This window comes from Cygnus atratus, chromosome 2 (assembly GCF_013377495.2).
Source record: "Cygnus atratus isolate AKBS03 ecotype Queensland, Australia chromosome 2, CAtr_DNAZoo_HiC_assembly, whole genome shotgun sequence".
Lineage (NCBI taxonomy): Eukaryota > Metazoa > Chordata > Aves > Anseriformes > Anatidae > Cygnus > Cygnus atratus.
In genome coordinates this window covers 24,893,482-24,921,372 of record NC_066363.1, presented here as the reverse complement: position 1 = coordinate 24,921,372, position 27,891 = coordinate 24,893,482, and the positions used below count along the sequence as shown (strand labels likewise).

General features: G+C 39.7%; 3 protein-coding genes across 4 annotated transcripts; 2 read left to right on the top strand and 1 right to left on the bottom strand.

Moving 5' to 3' along the window:
• Positions 1 to 810: 810 nt before the first annotated feature.
• FAM133B (family with sequence similarity 133 member B) lies at positions 811 to 16,744 on the top strand. Its single transcript, XM_035545413.2, has 11 exons — positions 811 to 985; positions 4,461 to 4,558; positions 5,257 to 5,335; positions 8,215 to 8,289; positions 8,457 to 8,489; positions 8,903 to 8,971; positions 10,438 to 10,533; positions 11,160 to 11,207; positions 12,973 to 13,068; positions 13,823 to 13,870; positions 14,784 to 16,744. Exons 1-11 carry the CDS (start codon positions 962 to 964, stop codon positions 14,868 to 14,870), a joined length of 753 nt encoding a protein of 250 aa, XP_035401306.1. The 5' UTR covers positions 811 to 961; the 3' UTR covers positions 14,871 to 16,744.
• Positions 16,745 to 17,828: 1,084 nt separating this feature from the next.
• CLXN (calaxin) lies at positions 17,829 to 24,599 on the top strand. 2 transcript variants are annotated; one of them, XM_035545410.2, is made up of 6 exons: positions 17,829 to 17,920; positions 18,200 to 18,355; positions 19,832 to 19,936; positions 21,342 to 21,493; positions 23,156 to 23,260; positions 24,451 to 24,599. In XM_035545410.2, exons 1-6 carry the CDS (start codon positions 17,863 to 17,865, stop codon positions 24,499 to 24,501), a joined length of 627 nt encoding a protein of 208 aa, XP_035401303.1. In that variant the 5' UTR covers positions 17,829 to 17,862; the 3' UTR covers positions 24,502 to 24,599. The 2 variants fall into 2 exon arrangements, with proteins under 2 accessions (XP_035401303.1, XP_035401304.1); XM_035545411.2 differs by lacking the exon at positions 19,832 to 19,936.
• On the bottom strand, positions 24,579 to 27,823 carry RBM48 (RNA binding motif protein 48). Its single transcript, XM_035545409.2, has 5 exons — positions 27,618 to 27,823; positions 26,952 to 27,142; positions 26,692 to 26,837; positions 25,419 to 25,945; positions 24,579 to 24,945 (listed from the first exon to the last, which is right to left on the bottom strand). The coding sequence occupies exons 1-5, from the start codon at positions 27,792 to 27,794 to the stop codon at positions 24,859 to 24,861; spliced, it is 1,128 nt and encodes a 375-aa protein (XP_035401302.2). The 5' UTR covers positions 27,795 to 27,823; the 3' UTR covers positions 24,579 to 24,858.
• Between the last annotated feature and the right edge of the window lie 68 nt (positions 27,824 to 27,891).

Below are 27,891 nucleotides of genomic sequence, written 5' to 3'. Positions count from 1 at the left end.
AGAATCATAGAAACATTAAGGTTGGAAAAGTCCTCCAAGATCACCTGGTCCAACCATCCTCCTACCACCAATGTCACCCACTGAACCATGTCCCTAAGCACCACGTCCAGCCTTTCCTTGAACGCCCCCAGGGACGGTGAATCCACCACAGAATCACAGAATTGTAGGGGTTGGAAGGGACCTCAAGAGATCATCGGGTCCAACCCCCCTGACAAAGCAGGTTCCCTAGAGCAGGCTGCCCAGGTAGGCGTCCAGACGGGCCTTGAATATCTCCAGAGAAGGAGACTCCACAACCTCCCTGGGCAGCCTGTTCCAGTGCTCCATCACCCTTACTGGAAGAAGTTCTTTCGCATGTTGGTGCAGAACTTCCTGTGCTCCATTTTGTGGCCATAGCCCCTTGTCCTGTCCCCACAAACCACTGAAAAGAGGTTGGCCAAATCCCTCTGTATCCCACACTGAAGGCTGCCCACCTCCCTGGGCAATCCAATACCTGACTGCTCTTTCTGAGAAGAAATAACTCCTCATTTCCAACCCGAACCTCCCCTGAGACAACTTGAGGCCATTCCCTCTAGTCCCAACACCTCACGACGGCACCCTTTCCCCTCCTGGGACGTTTATTCCTGGCAGGAGGCGCAGCTCCCGCATCCTGCCATTTCCCCTCGCTTTAACCCCCAGCCCCCTCTCGAGAGGGTGCGGGAGCCACCACCCCCGCTCCGCCCCCGCCTCGCCGCCCTTCCTTCCCGGCTGTCCCCGTCCCCGCCCGCCTCCAGGCGGCTCCGGCCTCGGTTAGCGCCCCGTGCCCGGCAGGGGGCGCTGCGCGGGCGCCGCCATCGCCGCCGCCCGGCGTTGGGTGGCTGCGCGGGGCCGAGCAGGGCCGGCTGCGGCGCGGCCTCCGTGGCACGGGGCAGGGGCCCGGGGCTGGGCTGGGCTGGGCTGGGGCTGGGCGGCTGCCGGCGGCGCCATGGGGAAGCGGGACAACCGCGTGGTGAGTGCGAGCGGCGGGGGGCAGCGGCCGGCGGGCCGCGGGGCTCGGGCGGGGCCGCAGCGCTGCGGCGGGGCCCGCTCCGGGGGGGTACCGGCGGCACCGGGCGGCACCCGAGGGCTCGCCGGGAGCCGGAGAGGCCCCGGGACGCCCCCGGGCCGGGGGGCGGGCGGGGGGCCGCGGCTGGCGTGGCAGAGCCCGGTGCGATCCAGCGGGCGCCGTGCTGCGGGCGTGTTGTCAGCTGGGTACACGGGCGGCGGAGGTGCAGGCCTGGCCCCGATAAAAACGCGGTGTCCCCGGGGGGACGGACTGCATCTGGTGTGCTGATCGCCCCGCGGTGTGCCCGCACGCTCGGCGTGTATGCAGCCGAGCGAGTGAAATTAGGTTTACACGGCACGCTGCTAACCCCGAGCCTGTGGTCAGAAGGCCGAAAATAGCCCTGATTGCAGCGCCTAATTCCACGTTACTGCACTCGTCCGTCCCTTTCCTTTAAACTTGTTCCTGCCAGGTAGCCATTCACCTTAGGTTCGTCTTTTACTTAGGCATTACAAGGCCCAAATGTACAGTTAATGAGTTTTATGTTGAAAAATAAGTCACGAGACTTTTGTTTCTCCTCTTTCTTTGTTTCTAGTACGTGCTGTGAGTTTGTAGTCAGCTCTGTTCAGGCAGACGTCTGCTTATGTTGCAGGAGCACCGCGTAATAGACGAGATGGACATAAACACCACCCGGATGGCTAACTGAGTGCCTTTGGTTACCTTACTGAGGTGCCAAAATAATGGGGTCTGCAGGAAAAGAGCTGACAGTGTTAGACTGCGAGGCCTGGCCTGTGCCTAAAATGCGTTGCCCTCTTGTAATGTTTAGGGGTGTATTTGGGTGTCTACTTATTCTTAATTTTTTCAGTAGTACAATGGGGATGCATCTACCATTGCCAGCAAATCTCTACATTCCTATGAAACATGGCATAATAAAGGTTCATTACACCATGATGGCTGATAGGCAAATTATGATATAGGGCCCCTTGCTTCTCTTGTGTGATTGCAGAGCTTTCCACCTGTTACTTCATTCCCATGGCCCTTCCTAAAGCTGCTGTCATTTTGACTCTCTGGAGAAGGAAAATAAGATATTTTATTCCCACCTGCAGGATACCTGCAAGGCAATAATAGATTGTATTGCTTGTCCATAGAGCCCCAGCCAACTGTAGGTGCCCTGTGCTTTTCATGAGCATGAAAGCTATAAAACATCTTTTAATAACTGCTTGAGCAAACTGCCAGAAGAAGAAAATGGATGTGCAGACAAGCACTTTTCTTTGTGGAGGGTGTATTTCTGTACACTTTCTGGCTAGTGAAATTCAGTTTGGCAAGGTAGTATGAATACTTCTAAGAAATGTTTATTGGCAGAGTAATTATTCATAAATAAACTTGCTTGAACTCATAGGAACGTTTTAAGACATACATTTCCAAATTGTGGAATATAGAGCAGTATTCAGTCATTATGCTGCTGGAAAGTTAGAAGAAAGAGTGCCACTGAGTGGAGGAAGCTTGCTAGCTATCTATCAGGAGTCAATTTGAGGAAGTAGAAAAGCAGAATTTGTCAGTTGTAGCCTCTTCTGCAGGTAGAGAGATTTGTTTTCATTTCAGGTTAGTTCAGGCAAGAAACCAATTAATTTTATTTAAGAACAGCAAGAAAATCTTTTTAGGAGTAATAATTATGTAAGAAGCTAGAGCTTTCAGATACAAATTCCTGAATGGTAACCAAACAGAGTTGACTCAGTTTGCTCATTGTAGTAAGCCAAGTCATGAATTAAATTTGTCGTCTTTTCTACTGTTTCTAGTGCACTGAAATTATCGTTGTTTAATGAAAACAGTGTTCAAACACCACTTTCCTGCATTGCTAAAGGAACTCCTTTTCAGCTCAGAAGAAGCTTAATTCAAGTGGAAGATTTCTACTCATTTATCGATTTGCAATACAATAAAACTCTTGAGTTAAAAATGTGAATACACATCTTCAACTGCTCTAACTACTTGAGTGCACACATCCGCCTGGCTGCAAAAGAAGGTGCCGAGCTGAGATTAAACCAATTTAAATGGGCAAATGTTAGCATTTATTGGCCCGTGTTAGTTAACCTTTTTGTGTGAATTTAAAAAAAAAAAAAAAAAAAAAACAGCCCTCCAAGAAGTGGCAGCAAATGTCGTCCTTAGAGTTGTGAACTTGAATAAAACAGGACCCGCTTGAAAGGGTCCTTCTGGTTGCTTCAGCGTGGGCCACCCAAAGGACCTGACCCAAACCAGCGTGGGCAGAGCTGCCCTCCAGCTCCCGCCCTGTCCCAGGACCAGACGTAGCCTGAACACCCACAGGCCACCAACCTGCTCACCATCCAGTCCCAAAATCCAGCACTGCTGGGTCAACTGCTTCTGGTGTGGGGAGAATAAAAGGGGAGGCAGTGGCCACACCGTGCTTCAGGGATGGGCAAAGAGCCTCGTCTGCAGGGTCCCTGTCTCATGTTGGGAGTGCGGAGTGAGTGAGGCTGGAGGCTGTATAATGCTAAGATCTCTTAAAAAGATGTATATACGCATTTGATCTCAGATTGGGCAACTAAAGCTGGTCGTTATTTTGACTATTTTTTTTTATCATCTCCAAACTGTGGACAGTTAGAGCAGTTTGTCTTAGGTTTTGCAAAAGTAATTGTGAAGCACTGGGATGCCATAGTGATAAAAGCCCAAGAGACAAGGGGAGATAGGTACTTTTACTTCACATGAGCAAACTATTTTCAGCATAATAAAAAATGGGTAATTGTTAGTTAGCTTAGATTTCTTTCATTTATGGCTGAGATGGTGTATGGATTTTAACAGGTTGTAGAAGGCGAACCTAGAAATAAGGTTTTAAGAGTGAATGTGAAGAAAATGTGTGGGTCTGAAGAATGGAATACCTCATAAAATTGATATTTTTGCTGTTGTTGAAATAGCCCTAAGTCTCAGAAGTTTCATATATGCATAATTGTAGCTGAGCACCACCACTCACTTGTTTTGGTGTTACAGCAAGGGTCTTGTGGGGTGTCATCATTTTATCCAGAATGTATTGAATCTTTTGTCATCAATTTTGAACAGAACTTCAAAAGCCTAAGTATCAGCTGTCCCGTGGAGTAAGAGCTGAAATAAAATCACACTTTCCGTATCCCAAGGAAGAATATTTCAACAATCATGATGCTGTACTCAGTTTGCAAAATGATTGCTCAGGGAGGAGAATTAAAGTAAAGAACATGGTCTTTTTGTGGATGAGTTCATTCTATCACAGCATAGCTCAAATTGAAAGCTCTTTCCAGGGTCTTTCTGTCAGGCTGAATCAGCCTGATTTAGTTAAATAATGTATTTTTAGAAACAAGTCAGAATTGTTTTTCAGCGAGTGAGAAAAAGGTTGTGTGGAGATTTTGGTAACAGCGCAGCTGATGAATTCTGTATTTCTTCTTGTTTCATATTCAAGGCTTATATGAATCCCATAGCTATGGCCAGAGCACGAGGTCCGGCCCAAAATTCAGGACCAACAATACAAGACTACTTGAACAGGCCAAGACCAACATGGTAAGTGGCAATATTTGTCTGCCTGTTTGACCTTCTGAGTGCAAGATTTGTTCTGTTTTTGAGATGACACAGTTAGCCTACCTCCTCCCCAGAATACACAATAATACATTTTGAAAGGTTCCTTGGCTCTGGCCAAAATGTTCTTTTCTAAATATGTATTCAGTCTCCTCTTTTAAAAATATGATTCCATTTTGAAATACATATTTCTCATTTGTCTTTAAATGTTTTGGCTACAGTTTCTCAGAAGAGGAAATGTTGGTTATCTTACCTCTTTCACGAATACTAATCCCTAAAGCCTGCAGATATATTCAATCTTAAAACAAAGTAATCTCCAGAAAAAGATTTCGCTAGTCTATTCTTAGAACGTAGTCTACCATACCCAACAAAATTACTTTCAGATATTATCAACAACTTGTTTTACGTTCAGTCCATTTCACCTCCTCTCATAATAAATTAGAGCACAATTTACCTAATTGCAAAGTTAGCTTTAGATCCTTCAGAGGGATTTAGCTACCATACTTAAATTATTACGATTAGGTTACCGTACTCATAACATCTAAGGTGCTTTCATTCTTTTTTCTGTTGGAAGTTCAGCCAAAGCTAAACTTCAAAAAAAAACTTCAAAAAGTTAGACACTTTAGAAGGTATTTTTAATTGTGAAAATACAACAACTCTGATCTACTATCCTTTTTATGTAGGGAAGAAGTGAAAGAACAACTAGAAAAGAAAAAGAAAGGATCCAGGGCTTTGGCTGAGTTTGAAGAAAAGATGAACGAGGTTGGTAATGTTGTTAGGATGTTAATATTCAATCCGTCTTACATGCTGGTTTTCCTCCCTTATCATTAACACCACCGAGTACACATAACATTTCACTTCACGCAACCTTGTAATGAGTGAATGTTTTATTTTGTTTGTATTGAATATTAAGATTACCCCTTAACCAAGGAAGAGCTACTTGTGATTTAGAGAAACACTATTTTAAAAGTTTTGAGAAATATTGCTGAAGAAAATATGAACTTTATAAATGTTAATATAGCCAGACAAATGCGTATGTTTACATTAGTAAATAAGACTCATGCATTTCCTAGTATGATAAACTAAAGTCTGTTGTGCTAATCTTCAGTTGTTTAAGGTCACACAATCCAAACATATTGGAAAGAAGTGTATTACTGGAAACAGGCTCCTTTCTTTGACAAGGAATGTACGTGTGGTACTGATATGGGAGAAGGCACAAAGAATGGCCTTGAATACCCAAATAGGCCTATATAACGCTTCTTTCTCATCCTAAGTTGATTACCTGCTGCGCTGGTTCCCTTCTTTGGAGCTATTGTCATACTTGTGTTCAGTATACAACTGGATATCAGCATGCTGTGAGAAAGTTTCATGTATAACTCTTGCTGTATACATCGGAAGAAATTGGTATATATCAGTTAAACACTTCCCTTCTTGAACTCCGTTGTTTTGGGATAAGCTTCAAGCAGTAGTCGTCATCGTTGCGTGAGAGTTTCTGGTTGAAGTAGATAGTGCTCCTCCTCTGTTACTGAAAGGGCATGATACTTGTGCTCATTACACCTTTTTGCCTAAGAAGTTATGCCGATACTTGGAGGGTCGTAGAATCATCCAGGTTGGAAAAGACCTCTCAGATCATCTGGTCCAACTTTAACCTAGCACTGCCAAGTCCACCATTAAACCATGTCACTAAGCACCACATCTACGTGTTTTTTGAAGACTTACAGGGATGGTGACTCGACTACTTCCCTGGGCAGCCTGTTCCAGTACTTCACAACCCTTTCAGTGAAGAAATCTTTCCTAATATCCAACTTAAACCCCCTCTGGGGAAACTTAAGGCCATTTCCTGTCATCTCTCTCCCCCGATCAAGCCTGCACACTTTCAACCTTATTTCCTCCTTCTCTTCTTTGCCAAGATCTGAATTCAAATTTAGAGTTTTCCTCAAATCTGGTATTGCTAGACACAAAGCGGTGTCAAAGATGGCTTGTCCTGCTTTATTCCCTGGGTCAGCAGGATCAGCTACACCAACAGACTCACAAACACTCGCCTTTGCAGCTAACCACTTCCTCAGGTGAAACTGTACAGGTCATTTAATACATGTAAAGAAAGATGCTTCACTTGTCATACTATGATCATTATGTCAGGATAAATCCTTCCGATCAATACAGAGGTCGTGGTCTGTATCCAGCTCCCAAAATTTGCGATAGATGACGTAGAAATGTTCATATGAGAAGTACTCTGTCAGCTGGTTAATATCAGTTTCAGAGGAGACTACTTGTTTTGTGCTCTGTGAGTTTTAGCTTGGTGAGTTTAATTTAGTATTTTATCATGTCCTTTTCCTGGTTTTTCCTTTCCCTTATTATAAAATAATTGACAGTGGCATGGTTAGAAGGTAGCAGCCTTTCAGCATGGCAGAAGGGTAGGAAGAGTTGCAGGGAATCACGAAGTGGCCATGAGTTCTTCCTAAAGCACTTAAGCACAAACTTCTCAATGACAGAAAGGGTTACAAGTCTGTGAATGAGGTGCCATTTACTGACAGATGTTGTTCTTTTATGTACTTTAAAAAAAAAATGCACAATTTGTTTATACTTAAGAGAGAATGTCTGCCGAAGAAAGCACAGGCTGTTGTCAGAGACTCTTCAGGTAGCTCCAGGTAGCTGTTAAGTCAAAGTACACAACCTGCTGCAATACCCTGTAGATTCTGCCTTGGATCATGGAAACGCATTACGTGCAGCACTGTATCCTGGCTAATCTGCCACGTCCTTCAGCAGCACCGTTTAGCTAATTCACGGGATGCTGACTCAGGCTTCTGTGTATCATATAGCATTGCATGTGTATAATCCTACTTAATACCTAATATTTCTTTCCCTTCTTCACAATATGTGGGTTATCATTGCTTTGCCAATACAGTACTAGTACAGCTTAATTGGAAGGAAAGGAAGAATCAGAATAATAATAATAAAGAACACATCTCTGACACAGGAAGCAGGAGTAGCAGATTGAAGCTAGCAGACTTGATGTGATGGGGTGTTAGATGTTTCAGAGCTCTTAAAAGAGGGATTTCAGGTAGACCTAGAGAGCTTGTGAGAGGATGAGAAGAAGGAATCAAAGGAGACACTTATCCAGGCAGTGTGCTTGGCCTAACAAAAGTAAGAGCATTTCTATGAAGATGTACATAATAATTCAATATTCTAATCATTGTTGACACTGACAAGGCCCAGAACAGATACTAGGTAGAGACGTCCATGCATTGAATAGTGGCCAGCAGAATTTTTCTGGAAATTTTATTTCCACGGATTTTAAAACTTAGACAAAACACACATATTTCTGGTAGGTTGTCCTACCTTGCTGAAGTGCTCTAACAAGAACTGTGATACAAAGCCACAAATAGCAAAATTGATGACCTTCTCTTAAACCCAAGTAACTCGACCATAAATGTGGGAACTATGGTGATAATTGGATGAATATTAATCTTCTCTAACATCAAATGCATCATAACCTTGGTTAATACTGTACGTTGTTTATTTTCTGTGGGTTTTATGAAAACTATAACTTCAGGTAAAGGACAGGATTTTGAAAAAGGTTTTTGAAAAAAGCTGTTGGAAATAATGGCCATGTCACTGTTTTTGTTTGGGTTTGTTTTCAGAATTGGAAGAAAGAACTGGAAAAACACAGGGAGAAATTACTGGGTGGAAATGAGAGTTCCTCCAAAAAGAAGGAGGTAAGTTATTTTCGGTTTAATACAGTTTGGAACTGGTTTTGTCATCAGTGCTGGCGATACAAAATGCCATAAATAGCTTTTGAAAGTCAGCATTAAATTACATAAACCTAAATGCGCAACAAAAGAATGTGATGCCAAAATAACATTCATTCTGTTCTATTTTTAAGAAAAAGAAAAAGGAAAAGAAGAAATCTAGTAGGGTGAGCAAAGTTTTCAGTTTTCTGAGCTTTTTTGCTTTGGGATTGTTCCTATTTGTCACTTAAGTTGTCTTGGAAAGAGGGGGTATAGCTTTAACTTTGAATTTGGATGTTAAATTGCCTGCTTTTTCTTTGAGAGAGGTAGATTATTCTGTACAAGGAAAACTTTATTTCTGCTTAAAGAAATGTGGTTGGGGAGGGAAAGCATCAAATATATATTATAACATGAAAAATATTAGAAGTTACTTTTTACAATTTAAGAAAATCTGTGTGAAGACCATGTTCTTGGAAGTAAAATTTTATTGATAATACTTCGCAAATGAAGAGATTTTAGAGGTGTTTGGATGGACTATTACTTACTTACTGGACAAAATGCTGCATCTCACAAGCTTCACTTTTTGTTGTGTTTGGTCAAGTTGTCTTCATCTTCCTCTTCTTCATCAAGTTCTGATTCTTCCAGCAGTGAATCTGATTCAGAAGATGAGGTAAGAACTAAATTACCAGGATCTAACATGTTTTGTATTTTGCATTTGTATTGTTCTCAGCATGCTGGGGGGTTAATCGAAGAGTTTAATTGAGGAGTTGTGTTTTTTCTCGGCTGTTAAGAGAATTCCTCCATCATTCGTGGAGGAGGTACATGGGATTTCTGTTTTGAACGTGGAAAATGTGACTGAAAATGAGTAAACATTTTACCAAATATAACAGATCACTGAAATGGTGGCCAGTATTTGTTTAACGTTGCATACTATTTACCGACTTGAACAGTCAGTAAAGTTACACTTACAAGAGTGATACTATAATTGATTATAGAATGAAGGTAAGTAGTCATTTACTGCATGCATTAATCTGTTTTATCTTTTAAACCTGAGATTTATTGCATAACTATTAATTGGAAACCAGACTAATTCACAGCAGTACTCTGAAGTGACTGTAGATTAAAACTGAGTAGGCTTACATACTTTTTAGAAGAGACACTTCTTGTCTGGAGATATTCTTTGCATCTAGTACAGTGTCAGCAGTTCTGAATTATGAAATCATTGTTAACAGAACTAAGTTCTTCGATCAAGAAATGGAACATTAGCATTGACGTCTTTCTGTGAAAGCTTGCAAAGTATCACAAACGCTGCAGATGCTGAAAGAACTTCCATATGCAGTCTTTTTTGACATATGTGAACCAGTATTACCAGATGAAAAGCAAACAAAATGACTAACATGGGATTAGACAGCAATCAGAATGAGGCTTTCAGGCTATCCTTTCCAGAAAAAGAGAAAAAGAAAAAAAAAAAGTAATGTATCAAACTGATAGGAAATTAATTGCACTGTGGCATATTTTTTTTATGTCAAAGAATATTTCATACAAAAAAATGGATTAAATACCAGCTCACTCTTTTTCATGAGATTTACTTAACACAGGTTTTGGCAATATATTTTAGCATATTGATGGGTAGCTTGGCTTGCATAAAACTATTCAGTTTTGATGCATTTGGAACATATAATAAAGTTGTCAATTTTCGTTACATGTATGTTCAAGAAATTATTCATTAACACTATAAATTTTGACTGGCTGGCTTGTAATCTGGATCCGTTCCTGTGTTAACATTGAATTGTATCCTTTTTCAGTAGAATCCCCCCATCTAATCACAACAGTGTAAACATACCATTTTTACTAGTTTAGAAAAAATCTTTTGTTACAGCTAGTCTGGATCTATAGCACACATCTAAATGATAAATGGAATCTGGAGAACCTGAATTTTACAGCAGTTTACTCTTTTTTCAGTGCAGAAGAGTGATGAAGGAATCAATGGTAGCATACTTTATTCCTCAATAGAATGTGATAATATGTAGGAATTTGGTGTTCCGTATTCTTTTCATTTAATGCAAGTCTTTAATAGCTAGTGAAAATAAATTCAGGGTTGTCTTTTTTTTTTTTCCCTAAAATATTCATGGATAGGATAAGAAGCAAGGGAAGAAAAAAAGGAAGAAGAAGTATCGCTCCTCACGGAAATCTTCAACAAGCTCAACTTCTGAATCTGAGTCAGACAGCAAGGTAAATAGCATGTTACCCTCAGGAAGCTTTCCTGATCTGTGTTATAAAGACAAATGTTTCTGACTTGTGCATTTCCTGATTTTTATCTTATGTATTCAAAGTTGTGTATTCTTACTGTAGCTGAGCTGTGCTTGTATCTTCCAGATGTGATCAGGAATGTATCTCTACTGTCCACAATGTCTGGCAGAAAATACTTGATCTTTAGAAAATAAACATGATTTACCATCAATTTTTATCTATTTTTCTGAATTCAAACATATGCAGCTTTTGTGCTGCTCAAATGTTTACTTTTAATACTACATTAACACTTCAAAAAATTAAAATGTTCTGTGATGTTCTTGTCAATATGCTATTTAATTGAACACCATCTGTGAAAATACAGATACTGCAGGGAATCAGTGGCCAGAATACTGCATTTCTAGTAAGTATCTGTGGACTGAGTAGTTATTATAAAACATTAATATTAAATTAAAAGGTTTTTTTATACTTACTTGAAAGAAAGTAGACCAATGTGCAAGCATAGGCTTACTGAATGAACAAAAAGGTGGAGAAGATATACGAGGCAGTCTGTTTTTTTTAGCATTTTTCTGTGTTAGTGGACAGTAATTGTTTTTCTTTCTATTTAGGACAGCACAAAAAAGAAGAGATCAAAGGAAGATCATGAAAAAGAGAAGGTATAATTTTACTTTTGAAATACTTGCATCGGAACATCATTTTACATACATAATAGATTTCTCTTTTTTTTCCCCTTTCCATTTTTTTTAATTGAATGCTTCAATTTACGCCTATTGAAGTCTCTTGTCCAAAACTAGATAATCAGAAGGTATTCAGTGCCCCAAATTTGAGATAGACTTTTAGGTGGGTTCAACTTCTGTTTTAGTAATTGCTGTCAGTGGAAACTGTTGGATCTGTTTTTGTCATGAAGCTAAATGAAGAAAGTATCTAATCTGCTGTAGTAGATTGTGGCATTGTAGTATTTGGGATTTATCTTTAACAGTCATATTGAGCTAAAAATACATATGATATTTCCATGGCATGCCTGGTAGGATACTGGTTTGATATTGCCAATTAAGTAACAAAAAGCAGAAGGTGTTTAATCTATATGTAGTCATAATTATATATTTACTTATGTCGGCTTTGAAAAATTACAGAGAATTTTTTACTAGCTTAAGCAAAATTATTATTTCTGTTCTCTGAGCATGAAATCACTCCCTCCTTCCTCATACTTCACTCATTTTGTACACACATCTGAGGACTTTCCTTCTTCGATTATGTTGAATGCAAATAATCTCATTGACTTAAATTTTAGTTATTCCTGTGTGTAAACTAGTAGCTTTCAGTGTCTATCCTAGTCTTTCTTTCCAGTAACCTTTATTACCACATTGCTCTCTGCTACTACAGATAACCATATTGGGTTTGATGTATAAAATCTCCATTGCATAAGGGAAATGTGTTGATTTTTTTCCCTTGCTCTGCTTCTATTTCACCACCAACTCCTTCTGAGTATCTCTCTTCAAAGAGCAAGTGCCTACTATAGCCCCTTAATCTTGGTTAAGGTGTATTGCTACTTTCACACCTCTTCTGAAAGTAGAGTGCTTTGGGGGGCTAGAGATCTTACTGATCAGAAGATGCCCTCTCAGATGGGCTGCATCACATGTATTTTTCATGAGTACTTTTAGGAAAGGATTATGGTACCTATAATAGACTAAACAGGATTGTTGAGATGTGTGATTTCACCATTGAAAAAGATGATTAAGAAGAATTTTTACAGTTTCTGGCCTTAGAAATGGAATGGAAGAAAGTAGCTTCAATGAATGGAATGGGAGAAAGTAGCCTGGTCCAGAGCAAAGCTGGACTAAGAAAGGGGAAGAAAATAAAAAAAGGTTTGTTGGAGCAAGCTCATGCAGCATCTAAATTATGAGCATTTGATTTATTATTTAGTTTGAGACTGCTCTTTAAATATGCTGAAATTATCTATGTAAAATTTTGAAGGTATAGTTGGCAGGGACGTGTTAGACACATGTAGGATGGAGCTTCTTTTATCAACATAAGCAAGAGTCTGAAGCTGCAGTGTTTGCACATATTGTGACATCTTCATTTACTCGGTACTATTTTAAAATGATGAAACGTTTTATTTTAAAATTCTTGCTCCTTCATGTGTTTTTATTTAAAATAAGAGACTATATTATACTATTATTTCTGTCACTCCTAAAAAGTTGCTCAATTTTGGTAACAAAAGAAAGCAATACACACAAAATGATTTTATTTCCACTAAAAGCATTTTAACAGTAGGGTAATTTGCTAATGACGAGTAATTAGTGTAAAGCATACAACATCTGAAAATATTTTAAAACTTAGAAATACTATTTCAATATAATTTTAAGTGGAAGTTTTATGAAATCTGAAGGGCCTAACTTTACTCACCAATACTTTATGTAGGATGGCAAAAATCACCACAGAAAAAGGAAGAAGGCAGATCGTGGTGACGGACCTTTATCATCAGAATCCTTATCAGAATCAGATCAGACAGAGGAGGTCAGTATGAAAGCTCAATTTCAGCTTACTGATTCACATGAGTAAATAAATAGCGTAGATTTAATATATTATTGAAACTGTTCTGCTCTGTACAGTTGACTTTAAGTGTGCAGCATGTTCAAAGTTATATTTTTCTCTATAATAAAAACTTACAGTAAGATCTGTTTAGTGCAACTCCAACCACCTACAGGTTATTCTGAATTAATTTTCTCGAAACTTTTCAAGTTGTCATGGATACTTTAGAGTTTAATAAATTGAGCCTAAGTGGTGGGATATGCTTCACAAGATTTCTGTATAATATTAGAGTACAGACAAGAAAGATTCCAAGATTGCTACCTTTTCCATTGAAATAAAAAAATGTTGGACATAATAATTGTACTCTCAGCCTTGTGTGTATCTACTTTCAGGATTTGTATTCCTGTAGAATTATAAAATTTTGGAAGGTTCCAATGTGATGTTTTCTTTCATTTGGAATTTCTACCAGGTTTTTAGCTTAATAATTTTAACTGTACATCTCCGCTGGCTTCTTATTCTGCTATATTTTAATAGCAGAATGTTCCCACATCAGATGTTTATGCTTATTCTAGAATCTAACATAGTCAGTGTTTCTTCAGTGGTTACTGTTCATCATGTTCTACCACTGTTGTGCCATCACTCATTTATATGCAACAAAAGCTCAAACTTTCATATAAAATGGCATTTCCAAAGCTGTTGTCCCATTACATCTGATTTTATTTGTTTATGTATTTTTTAGGTGCAAGCAAAAAAGAAGAAAAGCAATGAAGAAAAAGAGAAAGCAACAGCAAGTATCCTTCCTACTCATACTGTAGTTTTAGGATATAAATATTCTGTACCTGGTTAATTTACAATTTCACATTTTTCAGGAATACAAATGTTTTATAGAAAAAGTCATGTGAATCTAAATTCATCATTTCTCTCTTTATCTGCTGAAGTCACTTTTTCAGCTGTGTAGTTAAGGGAAAAAATTGTCACTATTTTACCTTTTTAGATATGTATGACTTTAGATTTATTTAACATTTATTGCATCAAGTCAAAATATGTTTTACTCTGTACCAAACTAAAAGAAACACTAATTTCTGTACAATAAGAGGTGGTGTGGCGGTTTGCCATGTAGACATCAATGCTGTTCCTTTGTCAGAGTATTGTGTACAATTACTCCTTGGTAAACTTCTTCTACTAGGCCATGAAAAGAGCCTTAGGACCCAATCTCTGCATCATCATAATACTAATATTTACTACACTGTAAATATTACAACTTATAATAAGCTATCTATATCTGAGTTATATGTGTTATATATATGAGTTAATAATATATATGAGATATATATGTGAGTTACTCTCACATATATAAGATGTCAAACACTTTATTCTCTCAGAAATCTATAAAGCATTGAAAAATCATTTAAAAGTTGAAGAAATATAATAGCAGTGGTGCTGAGAGGTGTGAAATAGCCAGACCATGATGGAGATAAATTAAAAACTACTCATAATAGTACAAATTATTGGATAAAATATGAACTTTCTTTTTATGGTTTCTCAATAGCCTTTTATATAAATCTCCTCTGAAATGTCATAGGTTTTTACAGAAACATCTTCTGAAACGTCTGTGGAACTGTGCTTTCTGTGCTGTCATTTTTCATTAGTGGAACTTAATAGATGGCAATTTTCTCATAACTTCCATTTTATTTTTTTAGGATAAAGCAAAAAAGAGAAAGAAGCACAAGAAGCATGGTAAAAAGAAGAAAAAGAAGGTTGCTGGTTCAAATTCAGATTCAGAGTAGTATTTAAAAAGCAAGACTATCAACAGAAGTGCAATGACTAAAGGAAACTTAAACTGTGAAATGATGACAAACTTTACCAAACTGCATGAGTTTTCCTGTGTTCTAGAAATATTCCTAATCTTTCAGTAGCCAGCCAGATGCAGCTGTGCTGGGGAAGACCATTGTTATTGCCTGCTGCTTAATACATGAGGTACAACTTTTATAAAATTCCAATAAGCAGTATTAGATGTTTGAAACAATATGAGGTGGTAGTCCAGCTGAGATGTAAAATATTGGAAAGTAAGAGTTAAACTTTTTAGATACTGAAAGTAGTGTTTTAAAGCATTAGTAATAGTCTTTATTTGTAAATCAGGACAAATAAAATCCCAAGTTCATCTTGTAGGTTTATATTATACATAAACAATTACAAGCTGGTGTCTGCGAATGGCATTTACAAAATGGAAAATTAATGATAACATTTAAAATGCTGCCTTTGTAGCAATGTTTATCATCTGCCCCATTACCATCTTTATGCTTTTGAGAAAGGGAATGCTACCGTTTCGGCTAACTGAATAGGGTGCCTTTGCCTTTGATCCTTGCAAATCTCTGCTGTTTTTAATCCATGCAGCATCTCTGATCCTAGGGAGAGCAGAACTATTGTCAGCAGTTCTGGGCTTCTGAGCATGTGCTTCTGCATTAAGCAAGAGCAATGACATTTTGCAGTATAACTGACATTCAAAGCCAGAAGACTTTACCTCTGCTTCTTTGCAATAGCGATAGATCTGTGCTAGTAAATATGCATATTTCATTTAATGTAATTTTGGTTTAGTTGAACACTTCTTGCAAACACTGGTAGCTTTTTTCCTTTGCATTATCTTTAGAGTTGTTTTGCATGATTTGTACCTTTTTTTAAATTAATGAAAATGCAGGTAATCATTTGTTGTAACCAGTTTATGAATTATGTTCCACAAGCAGAGTTTCATGTATGTATTTAGTTATAGTTAAGTTCATTGCTGTGTTTAAGTGCACACTTGCTGAAGATATTTAGCATGTAAAAAGCAGGGTTTTGATACCATAACAGCTTCATATTGAAGCTGATTTTACTCTAAGCAAGTTCAGTGGCAGACCTGTTATGTGATGCATCTTGTTAAGATTAAAAACAAAAAATACTGCCAGAATCTCATTAAAGATACTGTTTAAACAGTTTGTATTTATATTTTTGTACTTGAGGGCTACAGAATGTTGACCTAAATCATAAAGCTGTTTTACTTTAAATTAGTTGCTTTAGAAATTGAAAACACGCTTTTATAAATTAAATGTGCACGCATGAAAACACAAGCAACCATTTGATTTTAGTTTTTACATGAAATTCTCATTATTAGCTTCCACAAGTACCCATTGCTGGGCCTGCTCTTAGTCTTTAACAACTGCCCACCTATCCTGGATGGTCAACTAGAGATTATTTTAATGGTCCACTGCACAGGTGCTAACTTTTAACTTACCTCTGTTGCATACAATGTTTCAAATATTTTATTGCCAAGAATTTCAAGACCTTTGTTAATGGATAATTAGTCTGCAAATCATAACTAAGAACTGGGGGAGAAAGATGATTTAGCATTGTCATTCAACAGTGAAATTGACTTTTCTAGTAAGTTCTTAGAAAAATACAAGTCTTGAATTGCAGCAGTGTCCTTCTAAAATATGCTAAATATTTTGATCAAGTATTTTATACTGCTGGGTTTGATGCTACTGATTCTAGACCCTGTTTTGTCAGTGAGGTTAAAATAAAGGCAGTGAATAGTAGGGGGTTGGTTTGCAGTTTTTATTTTGTTTTTGTTTTAAGTTGTGATGTTGCAGTTTTGGTAAAAGAACTTGTAATGAACCATATCATAAATGCTCTGCTCTGCGTGATACCTTATTTGACTTTTACACAACTACCTGCAACAGAAAGAAATAAAAAATGGGAATGAGGGCCCCAGCCTTCCAAATACATAAGCCGGTATGTCATTTTAATTGTCTGAATATTACTTGTTCTTGTCAACTGTGTGCTTCAAATACTGTTGCAAAGCTTTGGTAGTGGTGTAGCTACTTAAGGAGCTACAGGCTTTGTCAGGTCACAGCAAAGCTGCTTTCATGTCAACAATGAAATGTTTCAGTTTTGAATACATTAGACAACCACGTTGAGACTCCTTTTGCATCTTCTTTTTCTTGAAGAGTAAAGTCTGGTCGCAACATCTCAGCTTTCTTGATTTGTATACACTGAATATATCTGAGAAGGTAATGTTAGTTTCTGGTGGAGGCAGAGCACTTCACTTGTTAGTTCTCCATTTAACTTGTAGTCACCACCGCTGTGCAGAGACGTGCACTAGTGCGGTGGGGATGTTGAGGAGGGAGACTCAGAACTGGCCAGCATACGACACAGCCCAAAATCTAAACCTTTTCAGTAAGGTAAAGAAATGAAGCTTAAATGGCATGGCACCAGCCAACATGAATGAATATTTTAAGTTTGAGCAGTGGGGAAGAAGTAGGGGGGGAGGTTGTCCTGTTTTGAAAGGGGTCAGCAGCTGCAGCTTTATGAGAAGGCGGTCCAGGCTATGATACCAGCATGCAGTATTAAAGCGTTGCAGCTGCAGCAGCCGGCCCGCCCTCCTGTACAAAACACACGTATTCAGAAAGTCGACAGCAGCTTCGTTTTGGTGTCATTTGTCCCATACCATCGCTGGGGGGCTGGTGGCTGGAGGCGATGGGGGGAACACGGCCACCTCCTGCCTCCCCCCCTCTCCTGTGCGCGCCCCCTACCCCGCCGACCCCGCGGCTACGGTGCTAAGGGCTGGACGCCCGCGGGCCCTGCCGACCCTGGCCGGCTAGAGGCGGCACAGCCAGCCTTCATCGTCGCCATGCCCTACGGAGACAGGCGCTGAGGCGCTCCTGCAGCCACGCGCCGAAGCCCAGCCCTCAGCCATGTCGGGGCAAGGGCCGCCCCGCCCGGGTTGCCAGGGGAGCGCCCGCCGCCATGAGCGCCAAGCGGCTGCAGCAGCTGGTGGAGGCGCTGAGCCGCTCTGCCAGGCACTGTGAGTGTGCGGCCCGGGGCCGACCGCCGCCTCAGGGGCGTTTGCTGCCCCTCGGCGGCCCTCCCGTTGTCCCCCGTTAGTTTCTGGTCCCCCGAGGCTCTTTTGGTGGCCTTACGCACTCCCATCCTTTAGGAGCAGCAAATGGCGGGGAGGGGGGCGGTTTGAGCATCGCTAGGACCAGGTGGATGCCTGAGGGGGCTGGGAGCTGTGACTTTCCTGGACACGCCGCCGTTTAACAGCTTAGGGTATAAAATATGCTTTCTTGTTTCGGCTCGGCAGTTAATAAAAGTGAGGTGGAATGCCTCATCAAGCTCTTCGACACGTTGGTGACCACGTCCGGTGACCGGTTTGGTGCAGTCGGCTTCGATCGCAACATGTTCAGAGATACCCTGCACAGGGCGTTCGGCATGACGGATGACATGGTTATGGACAGAGGTGAGATCAGTAGGCTTAAAAAGGTTGTAAAACTTTAATTTTTAGTCTTTGGGCAGCTGTTTTTGAATAGTGATCTCTAAAACAGTGCCCTTGAAGACTTTCCAGGTTATATTAAACTAATTCCCAACTGTTTTTTGATTCCTACAAGAATAGTGGATCCCTATGGCCAAGAAAACACCTTTGATCACTATCAAAGTTGACAGAACAGAAAAGTTTCATGTAGGCTGTTGCTACAGTAGTTCTAAGTGGTTGCCCAGTTGTGTGAGTTTAGTTGGCAGGGAGATAGAAGGGCCCATACAGGAGGGGAAAAAATACATGGTAGACCCTATGAGCATGCCTGGACAAAATAGTGCCACGTCACCCATGTAAGGATGGCAAAGGAAAAGTCATCATGCACAAGTGCTGCTGAGTAAAGGGTACCTTTACTTCTGTACATAGAGTAGTTTTCCTGTAGTTTAGGATAGTTCACGCTCTCATACAAGGGAGATCTGCCAGAGAGGCAGCTGGGGTGCTAGCATTTGGATGCTTATAGTCCAGTCACCATTAGTGTTGTGACAGAAGAGGGCAGCATGGTGTCATTCTCCTCTTTCCTGCTGTGATTCACCAAGCAGTTGGTCATTGCAACTGGTGGCTGGATGGCTCTGTCTTAGAATTGAAGTCCCAGAAAAGTACTCCGCTAGAGTGGGTGACTTCTGAAATAGAGGTGCTGTGAAGGACACTGAAGGTACTAGTCAGACGGTAGAGGGAGATGAGGGTGATGAGCCAGCATAAATACTTGAAAATACAGAGATTAATGAAATGAGGGCCATATTTGCAGTTGATGAATGATCTCTGATGTATAGGTGTCTAGAAGATAATGTGAAGGAGGCACGAGTCTGCCATCCTTTTCAATCTCGGGTCTCCATAAGAGACCCCTTGGTTCAACTTTTTCCAGCTCTCTAACAGGGGAGTATTTAAATGAAAATGCTATTTTATGCAAAAAGTCGTGTTTCTTGGAAAATGCACTACATGGACACATTCTTAAAAAATATTTTAATGCTTACAAAGAAAAGGTTGATTTCAGTTTGCAAAAGGAAGACTTTTTTTTTTCCAGTTCCATTGGCTCTCCATGTAAAGGAGTAATTTATATCCTCTTCTGTATGCAAATAAGCCTTAATGTAAAGCATATTGGTTTATTTGGGTTTTGTCTGCATGGAAGCATGCTTCCTGTAGTTATTAAAGTCCATAAAGTAACAGATCAAAGAAAATACATTATCCCACCAGGATTCTGGAGTGAAAGATCAGTAGACAGAGCAGTGAAATCCTTTTTATTGTTATGGCTTAGAAAGATTCAAGAAGGGTATTTGTACCTTGTTGAAAGCAGAAAAACATTTTCAGAAAAAAAAAGGTTTTATGTATTTTAACTGAATTTAAGAAAATACTCCTTTGTGTTTTCCAATTATTATAAATTTTAAATGTATCTAATACACTTCCCAGTGTTCCGCACTTTCGATAGAGACAATGATAGCTGCATCAGTGTGGAGGAATGGGTGGAAGGTTTATCAGTATTTCTTCGGGGGACATTGGAAGAAAGGATTAAATGTAAGGTTTATCTGCATAATAATATTTAGTAGTAATCATAGAATTTATGACTATTAAATTACACATCACTTCCACTATAATTTGTTAGTTACTCATAAATAACTTAGTAATTGATGAGTTTTCTTCTGTCAAGCTCAGTAAAAACTGAGTTCTGAAATAGTTTCTCTGAGACAGAGATTATTCTGTGTAAACAGCCACCTTATTTTGTTGCTGACAAAGAAAAGCTTGTTCTATTACATAGTTCTGAGAGAATACATGTTTTTGTATTCACACACAAAATCAGAAGTAAACAGATGTAGCACGAGGGTGGTGTTGGCTGAATAACAGTCTCCTCAAGCCAGCCAATATCTGTGCCAGCATTCATTTACTTGCCCAATGGGGGGCACAGCAGCAGTTGCATTAATTCTAGCAGTTCTTCAGCTTGGAAACACAGATGGAAAAACTGTGAATCTGTTTGCAAGATGGTCTTGAGGACCTCCAGAGTAATGATGGAGAAAGAAGATAGAGAAAAAAAAATGCAAGAACTCTAGATTTTAAGATTTAAAAAAAAAAAAAAAAAGGTGGAAGGTGGCCTGGGATGTCACCCCGCGAGGAACAACCACAGGCTATAAAATATGCAGCCCTGCTGTAAGCACTCTAGGATACACTGCTGTGTGGTGGTACACAGTGTTGTTTGTCCTAAGTGTATGCCAGTACAATTTTTGACCATAGACAAAGTCTTTACCTGGAAAAAAAAATAATCTGTGTCTCAAAACTGAAAAACTTTTGTTTTTTAAATAAGTTTAAATAAGTTTTTAAATAAGTTTTAAATAAGTTTTGTGAACAGTAAAATTTATTATGGTCCTAGATTTCTGATTTTAGGGAGGCAGAAGCAATTAAAATAGAAATTAGGCAGATACTCATATGGAAAATATTCTATTGTAGAGATTTTCTCTTTGCATTTAGAGATGCTTCAGTTGTCTTTTCTGTGCCTGTACAACTCATTTTTTTCCCTCTACTTTTCCAAACCAGTTTCTGAAATAACTAGGGTATGTTTCATAGGTTGAAAGCCCTTCCGATACAGACAGCTGGTCCTAGCCACTGGAAGATAGGCTTCTAAACCAAAACTTCATTTATATTCTAAAAGACTACTCTTAGAGAAGTTAAGATCTGTAAGTTAGTATGGTTTCTACAAACTGAAGGTTATTTATTATATATCTGAGCAGAAATAAATTTTAACTATAATCGGTAAGTAGGCAGTAATTGACCAGTATCACATGTGATACGTATATTTCATATAGAAATTGTATATGCTCAACACATATGCTGTACAACATACAGTTCATGTTTTCTGTCTTTAGGGAACAGCTTTAGTGATGTGTGGTATAGTTTGTATGAACTTTAAATGGATTTATCTTTTGAAAAGACTGTTTTGAGGTTTATGACCTGAATGGTGACGGATACATTTCAAGAGAGGAGATGTTTCAAATGCTGAAAAACAGCCTTCTCAAGCAACCATCAGAAGAAGATCCTGATGAGGGAATTAAGGACTTGGTAGACATAGCACTGAAGAAAATGGCAAGTACTTTCTCATTGTGATACTTCAGCATCTTCAAACATTCAGATCATAAGAGCATTCTTACGAGGTAACAAACACTATCTGCTTTACAGTGGGATTCTGAGCCACAGAGTAAGTTACGTACCTATGATAAACAAGTCTACTAAGGAAAGCTAGACGTATAATCCAGATCTAATGAGTCCCAGTCCAGTATCCTCACACAAAACTATTAGTTTATTACGTGAACAATTTATAAATTATATGTAAAAACGTGCACGTGTAACTGCACATGCACATGTGCATGGTCAAAAGAAAAGCCCAATCAAAAGCAGAAAATTCAGAGGCACAATCTGTATTTATTCCTGCGTTAAGCGTCTCCAGTAGCATTATTATTAATTGCATTTGTATTTTATCAGTTGAGCATGAAATGTCTTTGCTCAGTTGATATGCTCTATTAGAATAGTAACGTCAAGGGTAATTCATGTAACACCTGTCTTCCAGTGATTAATCTAGGATATCTGAATCAGCCAGGGGCTGTGTTTCACCATTTTCTTCAAATCAAATAAAACTTCCCCTCCAATGGTGTTGTTCAAAAAATCTTGTTTAAAACCAGATCTCCAATCCCAAATCCTTTTAATTTAACCCCATCTTTTCATTTCTCAAGCTCACCCCTGTGAGGCATAGCCTCAGCTGAAGGGTCCCTCTTAGCTTTAGCTCTTGACAGTGCTGAGTCTTGTCTCATGCAGAGTACAAGATGACAGCAATTACTCATCTTTGGAGCACCTACATGCTCAGCTTCCTACAGGTTGCATCCAAAATGAGTGTCATCACATTCTGGGTAGTTGGTAAATAGATTACAAGAAGTCCAAGCCCAAGCAATACCCTCTAGACCTAATGAAATTCATACATGTAGAAAAATACCATAAACTAATCATGTACATATTCCTATTTCAGCTTTTCCATGAGAACTTCAGAAAGCTCCGATACATGCTAGAAGGTCCAGATCTGCTTTGGCTGCTAGGCAGTTACCTGAGTAGGATATTACTGCCTACCTCACATAACTAAACCAGTAATTATTAGATAACCAGAAAGGCATTTGTGGAATCCATCACTCAAAGAACAAAAAAACTTCTCTTTGACCTGTGCCTGTAGGTACAACTGCATTGTGATTAAGCATATATCCAGTCCCCTGACATATTTTCATGCTTAAAGGTATTTGTAGCGGACGTGTTCATGGCCTGTGCTGAGGAAAGTAAAAGGTAGAGTGTACCCAGGCAATTTTCCAGGCAATTCTCCATTTCTTTTAAGCAGACAGGGCCAGGCTGTCCTGTTCAGGACTTTTTCTCCTACTGTTACCTCTTTTTAAATCTCCCACTTTTATTTTATCCCAGTGCATTTGTGGTTGAGATTTGACTGTGAGATTCTCAGTTAAAGCTCTTCCCATGTTGGAAGCTTTGCCTTCTCTGGAATTCCGTTAGCAAAGCCATAAAAGATGGTTGAACTTGCTCCATCTTTTATGGCTTAGGTAGAGGCTGATTACAGAGATAATTGTCTGAGCAGAGATTGATGTCCCAGTGAAAATGATTTTTGCATACACTCACAAAAATCCATGTGAATAAAACATTAGTTAAACAAAATTACTACAAGTAATCATCCTTTGCTAAAGAATTCTCCTTTTGTAGGACTATGATCATGATGGCAAGCTTTCTTTTGCGGACTTTGAAAAAGCTGTCAGAGATGATAATCTTCTCTTGGAAGCCTTTGGACCATGTCTGCCAGACATAAAGGTACACCAGCCTTGGGTTTAAAAATATGTGCAAATAACTTCTATATAATTGTTAACCATATGTGCGTATCATGGTACTCACTGTCGTTACATGGGGCCTGCTGAATTCAACTGATAAATGCTTCAGCTGTGAGATGCACATGTGCTGAGTTCACATCTGCCTTTCACAGGACAGATGTTTCCTTATAGAGTCAGACTTTAGCACCAGAAAATGTAAAAAGCACACACTGTTACTTGGCACTTGTGTCTCCTGGGACAGCAATATAATGATTGATTCTCAGTAAGCATTCTCCCAGGCTAAGAAAATGAGACTGTTCTCTTGGAAGAGTTTATCTGAATCCTCTTCAGAAATGCAGGTTTTATTTTTCTTTCTTCGGTGCTACTGACACTACTGCCATCAATATTTTGGGAGAGACTGGTAGCTTTCTGAAAAAAATATACCTTGGGAGTGTCATCTCAGACTGCAGCACTGGTATTCTTAATTTATTTTACCCTATTTAACTGCATTACATTTTTAAATACCAACAGTCATGCCTTCATTGAGATGGAAAAACAGGATTTTGAAATACGTGCAATAATTTACAGAAACAGAAAAGATCTGTAAAACTGTTGAAAACAAGGCAAGCTGGAAACCTGTGTTTCCTTTCCTGCCAGCTCACCTACCGGGTAGGCTGGACAGGAGGAAGGCATCTCATAGCCATGGTTGTAGGCTGAATTATCTCAGGTCACCTGCAAAGCTTTGAAAACTTTGTTTTCAAAGTGCCAGATTCCTTCTGGCAGGCTGACAGAAGACTTTCAACGACCCAGGGTCAGTACTTTGATTTCTTTTTTACACCAATTAAAAGCTTTAGAAAAAGCTTCTGAATCAAATTTACGTTCACTAATTAGAATAGAAAAATAACTTGCTTTTTGTCAAAGTTGGTGATAAATCAGGTATACAGTTCAGGCTAGTCATGACAACAAGTGGAAGACTCAGCCTGATTCTTGCTTCCACTCTTTGCATCTTCCGTTCTACACCCTACCCAACTGTTACCTTTTTACTAGGTCTCTAGTTTTGTTGTTAAAAAGACAACTTACATATTCTTCTAAGCCCTCTAAACCAATGAACAGAAGCATTACATGAAGAAAGCTTGGAATTTTAGTCAACTGAAAACATTTTTTTATTCTTTTTCTTTTTTAATTAAAAAACAGGGCAGTTTAGCATTTGAAAAGAAAACCTTCAAGGAAAATCGTAAACTGTAACACCATGTGGAATACTGTTGCAAGAATTCTCTTCTTCACGGTATTGGTATAGTAAAAACAAAAACAACACAAAACTATTGATTTCAATATTGCTTTATTGTAAAAAAAATTGAATAAATAGAATTTGCTTATATTAAACTGCCTAACCACATTTATTTTATTATGAGGTGCACAGGACAAGATTGCTACAGTATCATACTGCTTTGTTCATTCCAGAAGACATAAACTGATACAGTTTTTAACAGGGAATTGCTCAGAAATGCAATATAAGTTACTTTTGTTTTTTTACATTAAAAAATGAAGTATTTTAAATTATATCCTTTATAAAAGGCTGTAGAAAGATGCTGCTAGCAGTATCTATATTCTTCTTCTCTGCTTTACAAGTGGCTTGGTGGAACTATTGTCTGGGTTTTCCACAGGTGTTCTTGAAACAGACTCTGCTACCTAAATTGGGAAAAAAAAAAGATTTCTAGTAAACTGTAACCATTCTTTTCTTTTAATGCTAGTTTTAGAGTAAGTCTGTCTCTCTAATATTGGAGTACGGGGAGGCATGTGTTATTAGAATCACACTTGTATTGACTTTTCTTGTAGAAAAGGGGGAAGAGTAACACCAAAGGCAGTATTAAACACAGCAGAGCTGAAACTCTTAGAAGTGTTGGCAATACCTTAAAAAAACAAACAAAAAAACACCTTTAACCACACACACAAACTGATTTCAGATGCTCAGTGATAGTTATTTTATCATCCCTCTCGATACCAGAGATGTTTCAAAGTAAGGTTTGCTACACTTTTTGGACTTGGGTATTTGGGAAGAAAAGGGAAAGGACAGGGAAAATGTGTTTTGGCAAACATTTTAGAAATAGACTTCTTAAAGTCTGTGCTTGAAAATGAAATATCAGAACTTTAAGAATCCATACCTCTTTCAATTTATTTCGAATTAACGTAGCTGAAGTATTCAATGAATCATCATCCATATCCACCTTAGGTATTTCTGGTAGCTGCGGGCCAATAATGACTTCAGTATTATCCGTATTTGTTTCAAGGAGAGCAAATTTGTTACCTTCTTCTCTCTTCCTCTTACGTTCCTGCAGGTGGGTTGTACGAGGCATAAACCTACCAATCCCACTGTCAGTTGCAACTGTTCTTTGCTGAATTAAGGACGCAGGAGGACCATGTCCTCCTGGATGCACGTTTCCAGTTAGTGATGTGCTTTGACCAAAGTACCCAGAAGTTTCAGCACTGTGGCTGTCATACTGGGGAAATGTCAACAGGCTCTGATTCTGACTCCCAGAAGGATATCCCATGTTTTGGGATACCCCATGAGAACCTGGAAAGCAGGATGGATCCCAGTCACTAGTTGCACATGATCCTGAGGTACTCCACTGATGGCAGTATGCAGAGTCGGTCTTCTTAGGCCCCTCTATCTTCTTTAACACAAAGCAATCTTTAAAACAAAGAAACAAAGCGCCTTCACTCTTTTATGTCACTATTAGTTCCAACACATAAAAAGCAGCATTTAGCACAACGACAGAAGCAATAGCAGTGGTACTTCATTCCCTGACAACAATCTGTGATTCGTCTTTCTTAAGTGGCAGCTTAAGGAATATCCTCTCGCAATGATATCAAAGTACATGAACACAAGAAAGACGAAGCCCATGCCTGGCACTTGGCTTATTTTACAGCTTGCCCAGCCTTCAGTGCTGCTTGGGAACTCCACAGCACAATAGTCTAACCCATTCTCATTCTTCCAGTGCCAAAATGCAAGCTAGAAAAGTTCACGGTTTTCGTTTTTTGCCTTTTTTTAAAGCTTCCATTACAGTCACCTTCCTTAGAAAGGTATTTCTGGATAGGCCTGAAAAAGTTGGAACATGGGTAGAAAAGTGATCCTAAGTTTTCCAGCACTGCCTGGAATTTCTGATAACACTTTGAAAAGAAAAGGAAACAATGAGGTTTAAAGCTTATGCATTTTTTATTTTTTGTATCAACTAAAACCTAAAAGTTGCTTTCACAAAGATGGATACCTAGAAATAATTCAAAGATGTCTCCGTTCTGCTGCAAGCATACTTTAAATGCATCTTTTAAAACAGCTAAATACAAAGCATTTGCTTTAACGGGCACTTTTCCTTTTACCAAACCCCACCCACCACTGAAAGGAGACACTAAGATTCCATATGAAACTTAAATACAAACCTCTTTGATTTGTTGCTTTTGCTATGTACTTTCTTCTGTCCTGCAACTTCTCCCTAGTTTCTTGGACTGTTTCAAATTCTGGAGCGTAGCACACGTGCAGCAAACTACCAAAGAAACTTCGTTCATCCATTTTTTTCTTGGCCACCCTGAAGGGAATTAAATCATATTGGCAAAACTGAGAATTTTACCTCAACTCTCTAGAATCTAAATGAAGAGGGGATAAAAAATTAACAAAAGGCAGATATTGCTCCGTACCATACCTTGCACACTGGAGTTTTTGGAATTTTATAAGATAAACTTCAGTAAATTGCTCTGCTGGATATTCATCTAGAGCGTGATACTCTTCAATGGCACCATATAACGCGAATTGTTCCACTAATTCCCTCATAACACCTAACGCCGGAACTCCTTGTATTAGCAAATAACGAGATTCCAAGTTGATAGTATAAACCTGAAAGAAAGAAATAGAGCATTCTGAAGCGTCCACATTTTTGCTTTACTGCAAAAGTTAACGACTCAAGGGATTTATGTTGGCCGGTGCTCCTCAAATCCTGTCAGGAGGCTGAAAAGCCCTCTGTATTTTATTCTGCTCCTTGTACAAAGTCAGTCAAGAACAGTAGGTTGGGACTTTGGCAGAAAAATAAGCAAGTGCCCAGCTACCTGGGACTGCTTCCTCACTGACAGGGCACAGAACTCAAGCTGCTTGCTCCGAATAAAAGTTAGAGCTGACACTTCTCTGCTAGGCCAGCGTGCTGCCGTTTGGTAAGTAAAAATTCATGAAGTCTCTGGCTGATTTCCTTTATTACGGCCTACACCGCCCACAGGAGGCAGGCGCGGACTGCAGGCACGCCAGAACCCCGGCGGCGCTGCAGGAGGCCCACGGTACCACCTCACCACCCCCTCGGCTACCCCGGCCCGGGTCCCACCTTCACGGCCCGCGGCCGCCGCCCCTCGCGGTACTTGGCGCGGGAGCCGCAGGCCGCCAGCTGCTCGTGGTGCCGGCACGCGCCGCCCGGGCCGTTAGCGGTGCCGGTGCTGCCCCCCGCCGCCATCTTCTCGCCGCCCGGGCCGGGCCCGGTACCGGCGCCGCCGCCGGCCGCCATCTTCTCGCCCCAGCCGCCCCCGCAGCCAATCAGGCGGCGTGTACAGCGGGCGCTCCCTTCTCATTGGCTCTCTCCGGGGCGGGACCTGTAGCGTCCA

Bases quoted from the DNA above. Each gene is read 5' to 3' on its own strand.
- CLXN (XM_035545410.2), top strand. From the start codon at position 17,863: ATGAGCGCCAAGCGGCTGCAGCAGCTGGTGGAGGCGCTGAGCCGCTCT. The intron at 18,356-19,831 runs GTGAGATCAGTA...TACACTTCCCAG, and splicing joins TGACATGGTTATGGACAGAG to TGTTCCGCACTTTCGATAGA. The intron at 23,261-24,450 runs GTACACCAGCCT...ATTAAAAAACAG, and splicing joins CATGTCTGCCAGACATAAAG to GGCAGTTTAGCATTTGAAAA.
- FAM133B (XM_035545413.2), top strand. From the start codon at position 962: ATGGGGAAGCGGGACAACCGCGTG. The intron at 13,069-13,822 runs GTCAGTATGAAA...TGTATTTTTTAG, and splicing joins AATCAGATCAGACAGAGGAG to GTGCAAGCAAAAAAGAAGAA. The intron at 13,871-14,783 runs GCAAGTATCCTT...TTATTTTTTTAG, and splicing joins AAGAAAAAGAGAAAGCAACA to GATAAAGCAAAAAAGAGAAA.
- RBM48 (XM_035545409.2), bottom strand. From the start codon at position 27,794: ATGGCGGCCGGCGGCGGCGCCGGTACCGGGCCCGGCCCGGGCGGCGAG. The intron at 27,143-27,617 runs GTGGGACCCGGG...TCTTTCTTTCAG, and splicing joins GGCGGCCGCGGGCCGTGAAG to GTTTATACTATCAACTTGGA. The intron at 26,838-26,951 runs GTATGGTACGGA...AATTCCCTTCAG, and splicing joins CAAAAACTCCAGTGTGCAAG to GGTGGCCAAGAAAAAAATGG.